This window comes from Salvelinus namaycush, chromosome 7 (assembly GCF_016432855.1).
Source record: "Salvelinus namaycush isolate Seneca chromosome 7, SaNama_1.0, whole genome shotgun sequence".
Lineage (NCBI taxonomy): Eukaryota > Metazoa > Chordata > Actinopteri > Salmoniformes > Salmonidae > Salvelinus > Salvelinus namaycush.
The window spans coordinates 24,853,835-24,871,642 of NC_052313.1; the positions used below are offsets into that span (position 1 = coordinate 24,853,835).

At 39.8% G+C, this 17,808-nt stretch overlaps 1 protein-coding gene across 2 annotated transcripts in view; it reads right to left on the bottom strand.

The window, feature by feature from the left end:
- Nucleotides 1–15,745: 15,745 nt before the first annotated feature.
- Nucleotides 15,746–17,808, bottom strand: part of LOC120051131 (anion exchange protein 2-like) — a 41,803-nt gene continuing 39,740 nt past the window's right edge. For both annotated transcript variants that reach the window (XM_038997819.1, XM_038997821.1), the window contains exon 22: nucleotides 15,746–17,654. In XM_038997819.1, coding sequence (XP_038853747.1) covers nucleotides 17,574–17,654 — 81 coding nt within the window. In that variant the 3' untranslated portion in view covers nucleotides 15,746–17,573. The remainder of the gene's footprint in view (nucleotides 17,655–17,808) is intronic.

Below are 17,808 nucleotides of genomic sequence, written 5' to 3' on the forward strand. Positions count from 1 at the left end.
TGATTTAGCTTATGCATAATGAATTAATCATTAACGTTTGATTCATTCATGTGACCGACCAATACTGGGTCATGCATGTGACAGATCAATACATCACAAGGCTTCTTCTCTCTAAGTTGAGACCTTGAAACTGAGATATCGTTCTCAAAGCAAGGGTCTGGGAGTACTGCCAAATTGCAGTTACTGATTTTGAGGGTTCATTCAATCAGTCACGTGCATGAACACAGACAATGGTTATTAGAAAAGCACAAACATAGAACACAGTAATGTATAAATAGAAAAGCAACAACATAAATATTTGAAAGGCCACATTTTGGAGATGACCAAATGCAGTAAAGTTTTGTATAAACAACTAATTTAAAATTTTTGTATTGTTAGATTACAAAAATATTTTTTTCATTTCATGTTTGTCATGTTGGTCTTCACACTAACTTCTGTGGTGACTTAACCTTTTCACATGTGAGTTCCAAATATCTCTAACGGTCGCCCCAGCCTGAGTTGTTTTATGCACATGATGTCAGAATGCACTCACTGTTCCAAAATGTGATTGTTACGCAACAGGACAGTTAACACGCGCTGCCTGCTAATTATCTATAGGCTATGTTTCAACTTGTCAATTTAAAATTATTTTCGAACAAGTTTTATTTACTTCTATGTGAATTAATGAGGAGGCGGAACAAACTTCAATTCAAACACTTGTTAGAAAATAATTTGAAATTGACAAGTTGAAACAGCCTATAGATAATTAGCAGGCAGCGGGTGTTAACTGTCCTGTTGCGCAACAATTACATCTTGGAACAGTCAGTACATTCTGATATCACGTGCACAAAACAACTCACGCTGGGGCGACCGTTAGAGATATTTGGAACTCATGTTAGCAGTCGTGGGGGACACAAAACATACAATTAGAGCATATGATGTTGATAGCACCTTAATTGGGGGTGATGGGTTCGTGGTAATCGTGGGAGCGGAATGCGTGGAATGGTATTAAATGAATGCCATTCCATTCATTATTTTCCAGACATGATTATGAGCCGTCCTCCCCTCAGCAGCCTCCTGTGAATTAGAGCATGTACAGGCCAACAATTGGAGTCACTCACGTTCGGAAAAAAACACTTTCCTTTAGTAGCGCTATAGAGAGCGTTGGGAACAATGTTTCCTCAGCTGCATGTAGCTCCCCCTGGACTGCTGTGCAGAAGAAATATCAGCACATGCAGATGGAACTCAACTCAACTAGAGTTTTCCCCCTTAGTTAACACTATCAACGTTTCCATTTAATGTGGGAGTTGTGATCGAATCAACATAATATTAGCCACTTTCAATGCAACATACCTAAACAAAACGAACTATGCAAGATATTTTGTTGTAGGCAGAACACATCGGAGTAGGATTTTATTGCATTGACATGCACGACTCAGACCTACTGTACTCTACAGACCAGTGCGGCAAAACCAAGTTGCGCTTGTAGCCACGCGTGCACATTTTCCCCATATTCTTTGCCCTTTTTTCCTATCCTTTGCCCAGTTACAGATAATTTGTAGTCAGCAGTGGGGGAGTGATTGCTTCCTACAAGAGCACAAAATGTGTACATTTTCTTTGAAAAGTTAGCATAGTAAAGAGCTTTTTTTGTCTTAAAGGGGCAGTGTTGTATTTTGAGACAGACTTGAATAAGCTAAGTATCCAATAGGCAGATGGTAACATCATTCATCTGATTCTCTTTAATAATGGTATGGAAAGTATAATGCATTTTATTGTGTAAAGTGGTTTCTTGCATCAAACACAACAACATTTTCAGTCACCTCCTCCTCACGTCCTGTGTTTATATTCAGCAAACTTAACATGTGTAAATATTTGTATGAACATAACAAGATTCAACAACTGAGACAAACTGAACAAGTTCCAAAGACACGAGACTAACATAAATGGAATAATGTGTCCCTGAACAAAGGGGGGATCAAAATCAAAGTCACAGTCAGTATCTGGTGTGGCCACCAGCTGCATTAAGTACTGCAGTGCATCTCTTCCTCATGGACTGCACCAGATTTGCCAGTTCTTGCTGTGAGATGTTACCCCACTTTTCCACCAAGGCACCTGCAAGTTCCCGGACATTTCTGGGGGAATGGCCCTAGCCCTCACCCTCCAATCCAACAGGTCCCAGACGTGCTCAATGGGATTGAGATCCGGGCTCTTTGCTGGCCATGGCAGAACATTGACATTCTTGTCCTGCAGGAAATCACGCACAGAATGAGCAATATGGCTGGTGGCATTGTCATGCTGGAGGGTAATGTCAGGATGAGCCTGCAGGAAGGGTACCACATGAGGGAGGAGGATGTTTTCCCTGTAACACACAGCGTTGAGATTGCCTGCAATGACAACAAGCTCAGTCCGATGATGCTGTGACACACCGCCCCAGACCGTGATGGACCCTCCACCTCCAAATCGATCCCGCTCCAGAGTACAGGCCTCGGTGTAATGCTCATTCCTTCGACGATAAACGCGAATCGGACCATCACCCCAGGTGAGACAAAACCGCGACTCGTCAGTGAAGAGCACTTTTTGCCAGTCCTGTCTGGTCCAGCGACGGTGGGTTTGTGCCCATAGGCGACGTTGTTGCCGGTGATGTCTGGTGAGGACCTGCAAATGTTATCCTGTGTTCCCATTTAAAAGCTAGTAAATAAATAATTAAACCAATTTGTGTAGTACTAAATCTTAAGAAAGGCTCGAGTTTTTGTAGATGCAAGGAGGTTACGACTGTTCAGAATGATATGATACGAGGTTATGGTTAATAAGTTGACTGTTTATAGACGTTATAGGTAAAGACCTTTCAGAGTTTAATTCGGGAGATGGTAACTCTTTAAAGAACCGCTCTCGTGGTGCCCCAGATCCTAATGAGTTAATTGTTACATAATTAATTGAATCGGGTAATGTCACGTATACTCCCTCTCTGGCCTCGAGGTCACCAGAGTGCTGATTATTACGCACACCTGTCACCATCGTCACGCGCACCAGCGCATATTGACACTCACCTGGACTCCATCACCTCCTTGATTACCTGCCCTATTTATGTCACTCCCTTTGGTTCCTTCCCCAGGCGTTATTGTTTTTGTTTCATGTCTGTGTGCTGTTAGTGTTTCTTATTATGTTCTGTTTATTTATTAAATATTCACTCCCTGTACTTGCTTCCCGACTCTCAGTGCACATCGTTACAGGTAACAATAAAACATAGTTAGTTAATTAGATAAATAACAGTCTTCAAATGAATGTTAAAGTCAGAAAAGGGATAGGTAGGGGAGAGCTGTCACACAGCCTTGGAGGGCGAATTTTGCGCGGAGGGATTTGTTGTTATTATTTTTTGTTGTTATTATTACTCGACCTGCGCTGAGGAAGAGGGATATAATCCATACTTCCAACCGTACTGACGGTCTGAAAGGTGTGAAGTAGAACTAGCCAGCTTCCACCTCTTCTGCACTGCTTTCTTCAACTCAACTGAGATACAGGCTGTTCAATCAAGAGCTCTGACCCAATGAATATAGAGGGGCTACAAAGGGTGGCTAATTATATTTCGGGGTGGGGGCGTTGCCACCCCTGTCACCCATCTGAAACCCCCCCTGGACAGGGCACCAAGAGAGGGCAGGTCTTTGGCCATGAGGACTTCATTACACAACTCATGCATTGTTACTCCCCCTAAACAGTTAGGTAACTTACCAGCACTAGAATTGTCTTTCCCAAATGAATAGCAGTGATACAAAACCATTTTCTACATTTTCTATTAATTTTATTACCTAGAAAACAATGTCTCACAACACAACAGAGTCAAATGGTTGATTCATAGTCTGCCTAGTCATGAAGTTGTTTGTTGGAATTGGAAAAGGGAAGCATGAAATCAATATGGCAATGGCTCACCACTTAGAGTAAAAAGATTTCAGTAATTTTTGTGTAGTTTAAAAAAAAATTTATTTCAGTGTAGCTGAGATACTAAATAGTACACTATATACAGACATGTACGTGCACATTCAATAAATTATTGTTGTTATCAAATGTTATAAAATGTAGTTAAAGGGCAATTACACCACTTTTCAACCTCATCTTCATTATCTCCAGCACAATATCAGTGTATGAAAAGGACACGTTTCTACATTTTGTGGTTAGAAAGCTCCTAAAAAATGGATATACTTGATGACGTCATTGAGTAGGATTAAAAGTAAAAACGGTGATTTTCAAAACCTGCAACGAGTTTCTAGCCAGGGGAAGGGCATTTTCCTGCTCCTGCGTGACCATGAATCTCATAGTGTTTGAAAATCACTGTTTTTAAAATGTTTTTACTTTTGATGACATCATCAAATTGCACTTTTTCACTAGATCTTTTTTTAGACACTGGTATGGTGCTGGAGATAATGAATATGAAGTTGAAAAGTGGCGGTATGCCCTTTAAACCATAGTGATCTTGGCACAAACTAAAAATTACACCAGTGTGTTGTAAATGCAGTACATTCTCAATTCTGTCTTATGAACCATCTATTCTATGGTATTTCACTCATCAGTTTCATTCTTGGTGCTGGATAGGAGAGTAGGGGCTCCGCTGGTGTAGCTCATCTTGCGACAGTGCTCTTGTCTTGTTGTCAACATAGCCTGAAACAAAAGGAAATGGATTCATGCTGTGTCATCATTTCTATCACATGTCATTTAAAAATAGATATTTCACAATATATGTCAAGTTTCAATAAATACCTTTGTTAGTTTTGGTTTGTGGAGACAGTGGACATACGGCTTTGGGTCTTTCTCAATCTCTCCGGCAAATGTTTTGTAACAAATTCCACAGTCCATCAGTGGCTGTTAAAATACACACAAAATACATATGGATTTATTATGGTGCTACATCTATAACCTGTAATGATATGTCAGCAGTCATAAACTTTATCTCCAGCAACTTAAAAATACATTTGTTGAATTGATTGAGAAGTGGCTCATGATTTAAATACTCATTTATGTTCTTCAAATGCTTTGAGAAAAAACTATAGAACCTGTAGAAGCAAGTACAAGTATACCGGAGTGCCAAGTCTAGGACAAAAATGCTTCTCAACAGTTTTTACCCCCAAGCCATAAGACTTCTGAACAGGTAATCAAATGGCTACCCGGACTATTTGCATTGTGTCCCCCCCCAACCCCTCTTTCACGCTGATGCTACTCTCTGTTTATCATATATGCATAGTCACTAACTATACATTCATGTACATACTACCTCAATTGGGTCGACCATCCAGTGCTCCCGCACATTGGCTAACTGGGCTATCTGCATTGTGTCCCGCCACCCACCACCCGCTCTTTTACGCTACTGCTACTCTCTGTTCATCATATATGCATAGTCACTTTAACCATATCTACATGTACATACTACCTCAATCAGCCTGACTAACCGGTGTCTGTATGTAGCCTCGCTACTTTTATTGCCTCGCTACTGTATATAGCCTGTCTTTTAAGGTCTACATCTGTTGTATTCGGCACACGTGACAAATAAACTTTGATTTGATGTTACTCACTCGGTCATTCCTGAACTGGCATCGCTGATGGCTTGGATTAACGGTTCCCCTGGCACATGTGGTGGCTTTCAAGTAGAAATTGTGGTAGATGTATTGTACTTTAAACCCAGACTGAAAGAAAAAATGGTGTTGAGGTTGCATTATCCACTGTTAGTAACATGGTAACACTTTTGTATGGATCTGATCTCAACCTCAAAAGGTCTTCCTCTGTTTTAGCCCTTCATGGTCTGTGCATATTTGTATCTATCAATTTAGTGGGAACAACAACCAACATAGTTTTTTTTTACCTCTATGTCGGACATCAGGAGACTCTTGAAGAAGAGAAAATGGTGCTGGACTCCAGAATGAGAGTTGAGTTGTTGCAGGGCCAGATCCACTCCTTTCCTGTATTTGTCAGGGAGTTTACTGTAAGCCTCCTGAGCCTCAATAGAAGGCAGCAGGACTCCAGCACTAAACAACAACAGCAGCAGTAGAGCAGCCATCTTCCTCCCAGTGTGTGTGGAGCAGCCTGACGAAGGCAACTCTGTGGACAGTGGACACTTCTCCCACCGGGGTAAACATTTACGAGAAACAAAACTATTACTCAGAAGCTAGGAATGACTAGGACAAGCCTAGGGCTCTATTCAATCTGTATCGCGAAAGTGGAAGTTCAAGCTAGAAATGTAAAGGTAATTTCCAGTGGTGGAAAAAGTATCCAATTGTCATACTTGAGTAACAGTAAAGATCCCTTAATAGAAAATGACTAAAGTAAAAGTGAAAGTCACCCAGTAAAATAATACTTGAGTAAAAGTCTAAAAGAATTTGGTTTGAAATATACTTAAATATCCAAAGTAAATGTAATTGCTAAAATGTACATAAGTATCATAAGTAAAAGTATGAATCATTTCAAATTCCTCATATTAAGGAAGCCAGATGGCAACATCTTGTTTTTTATATTACTGATAGCTATGGGCACGCTCCAACACTAAACACAAATGCTTCGTTTGTAAATTTAGTGAATCCGCCAGATAGTAGGGAAGACCAGGGATGTTCTCTTGATAAGTGTGTGAATTGGACCATTTTCCTGTCCTGCTAAGCATTCAAAATGTAATGAATACTTTTGGGTGTCAGGTTAACTGTATGGAGTAAAAAGTACATTATTTTCTTTAGGAATGTAGTGGATTAAAAAGTAAAAGTTGTCAAAAGATACCAAAAAACTACTTAGGTAATCAAATCAAATTTTATTGGTCACATACACATTGTTAGATGTTAATGCGAGTAATCTAACAATTCCACAACAACTACCTTATTCACACAAATGTAAAGGGATGTAATAAGAATATGTACATATAAATATATGGTAGTACTTTAAAGTATTTTTACTTAAGTACTTTACACCACTGGAAAATTCTGATTGAGCCGACATATGCAGCGTTTCGCTTGAACGCAGTCTCCGCTAATGCCGGAACATTGCCTTAAAATCACAACATGCTGTAACACGTAATTGGCATGATACGGACGAATAGAGCCCTATGCCTAGATCACACAGACAACGACAGTGTCAATGCGTTTTGGTACACCAGATTTACATTCATTTCCATGGAACGCTGCGTTTGCCTTGCAGAAGTAGTTACAGTGTGTCCTATGTTCTGTGTGGTGCATACCTTGGATCCAACATACGCATAGACTTGTCAGAAATAGTAGCAAAAGGCGAATGACTTTTGTTGCACACATATCCAATAAAAATGGTGGATTACAAAATAAAAAAATTAGACTGCAGAATGTATTACATAGCATTGATGCAATGACGCTGTCGGTCTGATCGAAGCGTTAAACATTCTATCAGCCAACTGTGCTGTACATTGCTTGTTTTTCTTGACGTTCCTATCGAGGAATGGGAGTTGCTGCAACATCTACAGGAACGTCCCCTATCATGTCCACCTATGTGCTATTTGGAAGGGAGAAACACCAATGACTGATTAATCTTTTCTGAATAAAATTGTATTGAAATTAAGTGTACCACACTCAACTTTCAACATTTTCACAACGAATACACAGAAGGGATGCATCCAGCTCAACTCCTGGGATATTTAAGAGGATAGGTAGCATCCGTGAACATAGCCGCGGTAGGTAGGGGTCTGGAGGGTGCTGTAGCATCCCCTGAAAAATCTGAATGTAAAAAATAGGAGAAAAAAAATATTTACTAGTATTAGCGGACCGATATAGACGTCTGTAGAGCAGGCAATACTTTTCTTTTTTTCATCTCTGCTTTGGAAAAAAAAGGGTAGTTGTATATTTAAGAACAGTATCTTGCAGGATTCAATAGTTGGATTTGTAAGAGTTGTTGTCCTGTCCCTTTCTCTGCGACTGTCATTCCTAATGGAATCTAGAAAGAACAAAGTTATGGGCACAGACACAAAACATCCACATCAAATTAATTATTTTTCTTGATCAAATAACATGGAAAACAACCACTTATTGTGAAGTATTAATTTACCATCCTCACAAACCCCAATGTAAATGTACATTGCTGTATTATACTGTACATCTAGGTTTGGTACCTGTAGACATTTCATCACCACGAAGAACAACAATGCACAATACATTCATTTAGTACATTGAGACAGTAAATGGTTTGTGATGATGTGGCTCAGTTGGTAGAGCATGGCACTTGCAACACTAGTAGTTGTGGGTTCGATTCCCACATGGGACCAGTACAAAAATTTATGCACTCACTCAGTGGTGTAAAGTACTTAAGTACAAATACTTGAAAGTAATACTTAAGCAGTTTTTTCAGGTGTCTGTACTTCACTTTACCATTTATATTTTTGACAACTTTTACTTTAACTTCACTACATTCCTAAAGAAAATTATGTACTTTATCCCTGACACCCAAAAGTAGTCGTTACATTTAGAATGCTTAGCTGGACAGGAAAATGGTCTAATTCACACACTTATCAAGATATCATCCCTCGTCATCCCTACTGCCTCTGATCTGGCGGACTCACTAAACACATGCTTCATTTGTAAATGATGTCAGTGTTGGAGTGTGCCCCTGTCTATCCATACATTAAAAAACAAGAAAATGGTGCCGCCTGGTTTGCTTAATATAAGGAATTTTAAATTCTTTAAACTTTTACTTCTACTTTTGACACATATTTTAGCAATTACATTTACTTTTTATACTTAAGTATATTTAAAACCAAATACTTTTAGATGTTTACTCAAGTAGAATTGTACTGGGCAACTTTCTATGAAGGTATCTTTACTTTTACTCAAGTATGACAATTGGGTATTTTTTCCACCACTGCACTCACTACTGTAAGTTGCTCTGGATAAGAGAATCTACTAAAATGTAAAAGGAATGAAAATACCATTTCAGTTCCCAGAGAAATAAGTTGCATTTGCAAAGTAGTTCAAGAAACAGGAAAACATATCAAGCAATATTTGTAAATTCCACAAGTATTATCAGATTAACTGTTTTGTACAGATAATTATCAGACTCAAGTTACAAATGCTGATAAACTCTCAAATACATTTAGTTAACATTTTTTCACAAAAGTAGTGCACTAGTCCTGTATTAGCAGACCGATATATGCATCTTTAAAAAACACAACTCTTAGTGTGTATAAGTCTTAGTGTGTTTAAAGTTGTTAGATACTGTACTTGATGAATGTGAACACAATAACAAATACAGATGAAATGAGGGTGCCTTTACAGACTAAATTCAGATGTAGGCCTATTGTGCAATACAAACGTTTTATCATGGCCACAAAACGACATTGCTCCCATTGCCAAGAATTTCACTTGGAACCCTTTGAAGCCAGGATAGTTGCGTCTCCACTTTGGTAACTCATTGTGTTACAGTGATCTACTCTTGTTGTCTTCATATCCTGAAATTCACAACATTAAAAGAGGGGAAATGTTTATATTCCTCTTCAATAACCTTCACAATATTAATGTCCTCAAAAAAAATGTTTACTCTATGTGATGGAACAAATCACTGAAATTACTGCATGTTTCTGAATTAGATAATAAGAAAGAGTTAATCTCTCATGTGATAGTGTACTTACAGGAACCAGAATATTGACAATTCTATAATTTTCCTCATGAAAATTCTAAAATGTTTCTCATTAGCATACTTTGTTATAGAATTTGTGTGGTGAGGGATTGAAACCGTTTAATGGGAAGGGACAACTAGTGACCCAACACACCTCTGTAAGCGCTGGTTTGTGGAGACAGTGGACATACGGCTTGGGCTCCTTCTCAATCTTTCCAGCAAAGGTTTTGTAGCAGATTGCACAATCTATCAACGACTGTAGAAATACACACAATATGACAGCGTCGACAACAGCATCATATATACATTTTTATTCCATGCTGTAGACTTAGATGTGTCGACTATAACCCATGGGATTGTATGAAAGCCCTCAGGGAGTTGATGATTCAGAGCAACTGTTCTCAGACAGTTCCAGGTACTCACTCGGTCGTCCCTGAACTTGCATTGCGTGGCGTCAACTGTTCCCTTTCCACACTTGGTGGCTTTAAGGTAGAAATTGTGATAAATATAGCTCACATCATATCCAGGCTAGAAGAAAAAAAACAACGTATAAAGCATTGTAGACTAAACCATAAACATTTACCAGAGAGGTCTACACAAAATGGTTCTGCCACATTCCTCAGAAAAACAACCTCCCAGTAACGGAAATTTCCATGGTTCTGTTTGTCTTTACTTTCGTCATGCACCAAATAGAGCCTAATAAAGGCATGATTCATGGCACCAGATTTTTACCTCTATGTCGGACTTCAGGAGACTCTTGAAGAAGAGATAATGATACTGGACTCCAGAATGAGAGTTGAGTTGTTGCAGGGCCAGATCCACTCCTTTTCTGTATTTGTCAGGGAGTTTACTGTAAGCCTCCTGAGCCTCAATAGAAGACAGCAGGACTCCAGCACTAACCAACAGCAGCAGCAGAGCAGCCATCTTCCTACCAGTGTGTGTGGAGCAGCCTGACTGAGGTCATTGTTCGGTATTAGGACCACCCACTTGACTTCTGGGATGAACACTAAAGACAAACAAGCTTTTCTGGGAGGGAGCCTCTGATGTCTGTTTTTGGATGGGAGATGCGCAACAAAGGAAAATGTGCAGATATGGTCATGCTCCGTTTTTGACCTAGTTACAAAACTGAGGTTAGTTTCAACATGATGAAAATCTATTTTAATTTCTATATTTCAACATTATAAAACATTTTTTGAATTAGTAATGTATAAGTCGAATGTAAAAAAATATACAGTGCCTTCTGAAAGTATTCAGACTCCTTCCCCGTTTCCATATTTTGTTACATTACAGCCTTATTCTAAAATGTATTAAATAAAATGTTTTCCTCTTCAATCTACACACAATATAAGTATAACATAAGTATTCAGACCCTTTGCTATGAGACTCGAAATTGAGTTCAAGTGCATCCTGTTTCAATTCATCATCCTTGAGATGTTTCTACAACTTGATTGGAGTCGACCTGTGTTAGATTCAATTGATTGGACATGATTAGGAGAGGCAAACACCTGTCTATATAAAGGTCCCACAGTTGACAGTGCGTGTCAGGGCAAAAACCAAGCAATGATGTCGAAGGAACTGTCCATAGAACTCTGAGACAGGATGTCGAGGCACAAATCTGGGGAAGGGTACCAAAAGATGTCTGCAGCATTGAAGGTCCCCATGAACACAGTTGCCTCCATCAACCTTAAATTGATTAAGTTTGGTACCACCAAGACTCTTCCAATTGCTCAGCTGGCCGCCCGGCCAAACTGAGCAATTGGGGGAGAAGGGCCTTGGTCAAGGAGGTGACCAAGAAACCAATGGTCACAGAGTTCCAGAGTTCCTCTGTGGAGATGGGAGAACCTTCCAGAAGGACAACAATCTCTGCAGCACTCCACCAATCAGGCTTTTATGGTAGAGTGGCCAGACAGAAGCCACTCATCAGTAAAAGGGACATGACAGCCTGCTTGGAGTTTGCCAAAAGCCCCCTAAAGGACTCTCAGACCATAAGAAACAAGATTCTCTGGTCTGATGAAACCAAGATTGAACTCTTTGGCCTGAATGCCAAGTGTCACATCTGTAGGAAACCTGGCACCATCCCTATGGTGAAGCATGGTGGTAGCAGCATCATGCTGTGGGGATGTTTTTCAGAGGCAGGGAGTGGGAGACTAGTCAGGATCGAGGCAAAGATGAACAGAACAAAGTAGAGAGAGATCCTTGATGAAAACCTGCTCCAGAGTGCTCAAGACCTCAGACTGGGGCAACGGTTCACCTTCCAACAGGACAACGACCCTAAGCACACAGCCAAGACAACACAGGAGTGGCTTCGGGACAAGTCTCTGAATGTCCTTGAGTGGCCCAGCCAGATCCCAGACTTGACACCGATCTAACATCTCTGGAGAGATCTGAAAATAGTTGTGCAGCGACGCTCCCCATCCAACCTGACAGAGCTTGAGAGGATCTGCAGACAAGAATGAGAGAAACTCCCCAAATACAGGTGTGCCAAGACTTGAGGCTGTAATCACAGCCAAAGGTCCTTCAACAAAGTACTGAGTAAAGGGTCTGAAGTCAGATTTTTTTAGCAAAAATGTCTAAAACCTGTTTTTGCTTTGTCATTATGAGGTACTTTTTTATTTATTTTTAAAATACATTTTTGAAGAAGGCTGTATGTAACAAAATGCGGAAAAAGTCAAGGGGTCCGAATACTTTCCGAATGCACTGTATGTTGGTGGAATTCTTCAATAAAAAGAACACTACAGCACAGGTCAAGTTAAATATAAAAGTTACTTTACTTATCAATATTTGAACTATTTATGTACACTGAACAAAAGCAACGAACACCCAGAATATTATATGTTTCCTTTGAAATTGAACTACCAAAAAAAAAAAAAAAGTTTGGTGGGCTCTGCCAATCATGTACAGAATACCTTCCCTCCATCCATCCCCGTTTCCACAAAAAAACGAACATATTTTGCTTCCCACCACTTTGTCCATGGTCATGCATTACTGCAACAGCTTTTAAAACATCTGCACAACAAACACCCTTTAAGACAACACATATTGCCACTTAACGCAATTCATGTGAGGGATCAGGACGTGGATTAATAGAGTCTCAGAGTAGGAATGCTAGGATCAGGTCCCCTCTGTCCATATAATCCTATTCATTAGGATCTAAAAGGAAAATCTGAGCCTATATCATCATTGCCTGACAACTCAAACTGAAATATTCAGCTGTTTTAGGTTCGCTACATACTTCAGTCTGAGACTGCCATCGTTGAAGTCGTTTGTGGCGAGGTCAAAATGAGGGGTGTTGTACAAAACCAAAAAAAGTCAGCAGCAATTGGATAATCTCTAACCAATCAGAATATCAAAGCCAATGATGAATTTTCAAAACGCCGCTTTACCCAAGTATGTTTTGGCTCTGGCCCAACCCATCGGTTTCTGGGACCAATCCGAACAGTTAGAATGTGTTTGCGTTACAAAAATCGTCAGGGAGGTACACAGATCCAGACTCATTGCAGAGAACAAACTATAGTCTGTTGGCTTGGCATAGCATTTGGCTGGAACAAGGAGTTTTGGTAGCCAGGCAGATATCACTCCTACTCTGAAACTCTTTATGAATACGGGCCCTGATTCATGGGCATTCTAAAAGTGAAAACAATGGAACTTCATTGACAAACTGAAACAGATAGGACGCTGGTGACATATTCAGGTGACACATGTAAGGTCACCATGTGCAGATGTAGATCTATTCAGGCACAAATACATGACATAGACCATGGGAAGAAGTGCTTAACATTGAGAAGGAAAAGACAGAGACATGGCTTAACAATCAATGAGTGCATTTCATGTTAAAAATAATATTCATAGGTCTAACTCCAGACACACACACACACACACACTAGTACCAGTCAAAAGTTTGAACACACCTACTAATTAAACGGTTTTCCTTTATTTTTTACCACATTGTAGAATAATAGTGAAGACATAACTGTGAAACAACACATATGGAATCACGTAGTAACCAAAAAAAGTGTTAAACAAATCAAAATTGATTTCATATGAGATTCTTCAAAGGAGCCACACTTTGCCTTGATGACAGCTTTGCACACTCTTGGCAGTCTCAACTAGCTTCATGAGGTAGTCACCTGGAATGTATTTCAATTAACCAGTATGCCTTGTTAAACGTTCATTTGTTTAATTTCTTTCCTTCTTAATGCGTTTGAGACAATCAGTTGTGTTGTGACAAGGTAGCGGTGGTATACAGAAGATCGCCCTATTTAGTAAAAGACCAAGTCCATGTTATGGCAAGAACAGCTCAAATAAGCAAAGATAAATGACAGTCCATCATACTTTAAGACATGAAGGTCAGTCAATACGCAACATTTCAAGAACTTTGAAAGTTTCTTCAAGTGCAGTCGCAAAAACCATCAAGCGCTATGATGAAACTGGCTCTCATGAGGACCACCACAGGAAAGGAAGACCCAGAGTTACCTCTGCTGCAGAGGATAAGTTCATTAGTTACCAGCCTCAGAAATTGAAGCCCAAATAAATGCTTCACAGAGTTCAAGTAAACAGACACATCTCAAACATCAACTGTTCAGAGAAGACTGCATGAATCAGGCCTTCGTGGTCAAATTGCTGCAAAGAAACTACTACTAAAGGACACCAATAAGAAGAAGAGACTTGCTTGGGCCAAGAAACACGAGCAATGGACATTAGACCGGTGGAAATCTGTCCTTTGGTCTGATGAGTCCAAATGTGACATTTTTGGTTCCAACTGCCGCGTCTTTATGAGACGCAGAGTAGGTGAACGGATGATGATCTCCGCATGTGTGGTTCGCACTGCGAAGCATGGAGGAGTGATGGTGCTTTGCTGGTGACACTGCGATTTATTTAGAATTCAAGGCAGTTAACCAGCATGGCTACCACAGTATTCTGCAGCGATAAGCCATCCCATCTGGTTTGCGCTAAATGGGTCTATCATTTGTTGTTCAACAGGACAATGACCCAACCCACCTCCAGGCTGTGTAAGGGCAATTTGATCAAGGAGAGTGACGGAGTGCTGCATCAGATGACCTGGCCTCCACAATCACCTGACCTCAACGCAATTGAGATGGTTTGGGATGAGTTGGAGCACAGTGTGAAGGAAAAGCAGCCAACAACTGCTCAGCACATGTGAGAACTCCTTCAAGACTTTTGGAAAAGAATTCAAGGTGAATCATAAGAGCGTGAAAAGCTGTCATCAAGGCAAAGGGTGGCTAATTTGAAGAATCTAAAATCTAAAAAATATTTTGATTTGTTTAAGACTTTTTTGGTTACTACATGATTCCATGTGTGTTATTTCATAGTTTTGATGTCGTCACTATTATTCTACAATGTAGAAAATAGTAAAAATAAAGAAAAACCCTTGAGTGAGTGGATGTGTCCAAACTTTTGACTGGTACTGTGCGTGTACATATATACATATAATAAAAATATGTAAAAAGGCTTCAAGCCATTCCCGTGGCATGGGCAATACTAAGGTGATTGTCAACTCTACACGGACTGAACAGAAATTTGGCCAACAGTATCATTTATGCATTTTAGACAATGCATTTGCTTCTAGCCGACACTTGATAATATAATTACTCAAATTACCTTAGACGTATGATAAAATGGAATGTTGCAAGAGAATGGTCTTGACCTGCTGAACCCCTTTGCCCACTTTGGAAACATCATTAACCAGGTGGCAAGAAACAGAGATGACAACCACATTCGATTGTTCTGACCACACTCAAAACTATTTACATGGCCGAGGTCTGGCAAGAAATAAAACCACTCACACAGAAAAGAAACAAATAAGTCCTTTCCCCAAAAATGTACAAGTTTTATGCCGACAGGTTGACAGTGAGAACACAAAGATGTCCCCCCCAGGACATATACTGCATCTGCATTATCACCCTCATTGTGAACACAAAGGAAACACCAACATAAAGTGTCTTAATAGGGCGTTGGGTCACCACGAGCCAAAACAGCTTCAATGCACCTTGGCATAGATTCTGTCTGGAACTCTATTCGACGGATGTGACACCATTCTTCCACAAGAAATTCCATTATTTTGTGTTTTGTTGGTGGTGGAAAACACTGTCTCAGGCGCTGCTCCAGAATCTCCCATAAGCATTACTGAGATGGCCATGGCATAAGGTTTACATCGTTTTCATGCTCATCAAACAATTCAGTGACCACTTGTGCACTGTGGATGGGGGCATTATCATCTTATGAGGGCAAAGCCATGGTAGCCAAAATAATAGCTCACCCACGAGTTATATTCATGACGCTAAGCATGATGGGTTGTTAACGGCTTAATTAACTCTGGAACCACACATGTGGAAGCACCTGCTTTCAATATCATTTGTATCCCTCATTTACTCAGGTGTTTCCATTATTTTGGCATTTACCTGTATAACTATTTCATGTAGACAGTACTTCAGAAATGTGTAGCACTTGAGAGATGGGATCCCACTTCAGTACCTCAAATACATGTGATAAGACTACATATACGGACGGACAACTAGTTCCGGTCAATTTACATAAAAAAATAAGTTTGGGGAGAGTTACATTTACGTTCAGTACAGTACTTTGAAAGCATTTGGTACTACCATGTGTACTTTGGTTACATTTGGTTCCCCTCTGCCGCTAAGCTTGAGGCACCACAGCGGCCAAATAAGCACAGATGATGACTGGATGAAAACAAATGATTATAACTGAAAAAAAAAAAAACATGCATTTTGCATATCTTTTCTCTGTCCAGAACAAACCACACAATCACAGACAGATTCCCACATCTCATCACATCTCCACAAGACCGCTGTGACTGCGGACCTGTTAAGTACTGTGTTGTAATGACTACTGGTAAAACCAGTAGGACTCCACTACCTTATTAGCTTGATATCAGTCGGAGCAGGTTGTGTCTCCTTTGTAATTGTTTGGAAACATAAAAATCTGACTCCTTCCGTACTAGCTAATGGAATGGTATGGAGATAGATGCCTTACATTTCTATGTATTTATTTTACACAGCTTAGTATTTGATAGACTAAGACACCTAAAGGCAAATATGAAACACTAATTTAATATTACACAAAAACAAATATTCAAATTTGGTGTCTTAAAAAGTGCTCAGAGCTTAAAAGTGGCTGTTGAAATTACAGCCGTTTAAAACAAATAAGGCAACATCTACAACGTTCCTCAGTAGTTATCGTCTTCTTAATAAGGCGCTTAGTGAGCTAAAAGAGCTAAACATAAAGAGAACAAAATCAAATATCAATATTTTAAAATATATTGACTCAAGGAATGTATCCCATATGTAATCATCCACACATTCAATGTGAATCAGCGCACCCTCTCAGGGTTGAAAAATGTATCATTGTGTATTAAACAACTTACTAATATATATATATATATATATATATATATCTCATGTCATTGGAATAAACCTTGAAATTATAAATCTATATAGCACAATTTTAACCTCTCCTCCACTGATATTTAAAAAAATATGTAGCAATATATAAAAACATGGATGATGAATAAAATAAATATGCTGAACTGGTTGGACCTTTCAGTCGGTATTCATCCCTAACGCCACAAAGTGCTCCGACCCCTAACCCCTTCCGATGACATGATATGCCCCCTATAATGGGTCTCCATTTGCTGCTGTGTGTCATCATGAGGCCGCTTGTATGTTGTCATGAAAACTTTGAATCATTCATGGCATCCATTCATGGCATCCAATTGAACTCTGTCCAAGTGAATGAGATTGAAAGGGAACCAAGCCTGCATACGACATCTTAGGTCAGGTGTGGTTAAATCAATGGAAGCCAGGACCAACAGAGCTCAATGATGGTCTGAAGGTCTGTCAATTGGGTATATAGGGTTTTCCTTGGACAGGCTTCTCATTGGCTGGTAGAGTGATTGGCAGGTTGGTTTGGCCACTGCGGGATGAATCCAGCGATAGGTAGGCATATGATGGTGTGGGTCACACAGGCATGTGCATCTCTGAGTACTCGTCATGGACCTCTCTCTCATCAAAGATGGGCTCCGCGTCATCAGAATCCAGCTGGGAGAGAAGAGAGCAGAATGTTAGAGCAAGGCACTAGCTATACTGTTGATTAAGATTGATTGATTTGAATTAGGTAGATGAATTGTAAATCTTTCTTCAATCAAATGTACAGCGTTTTATACAGGGTAAAAAGTCCATTACGCCAAGCCAG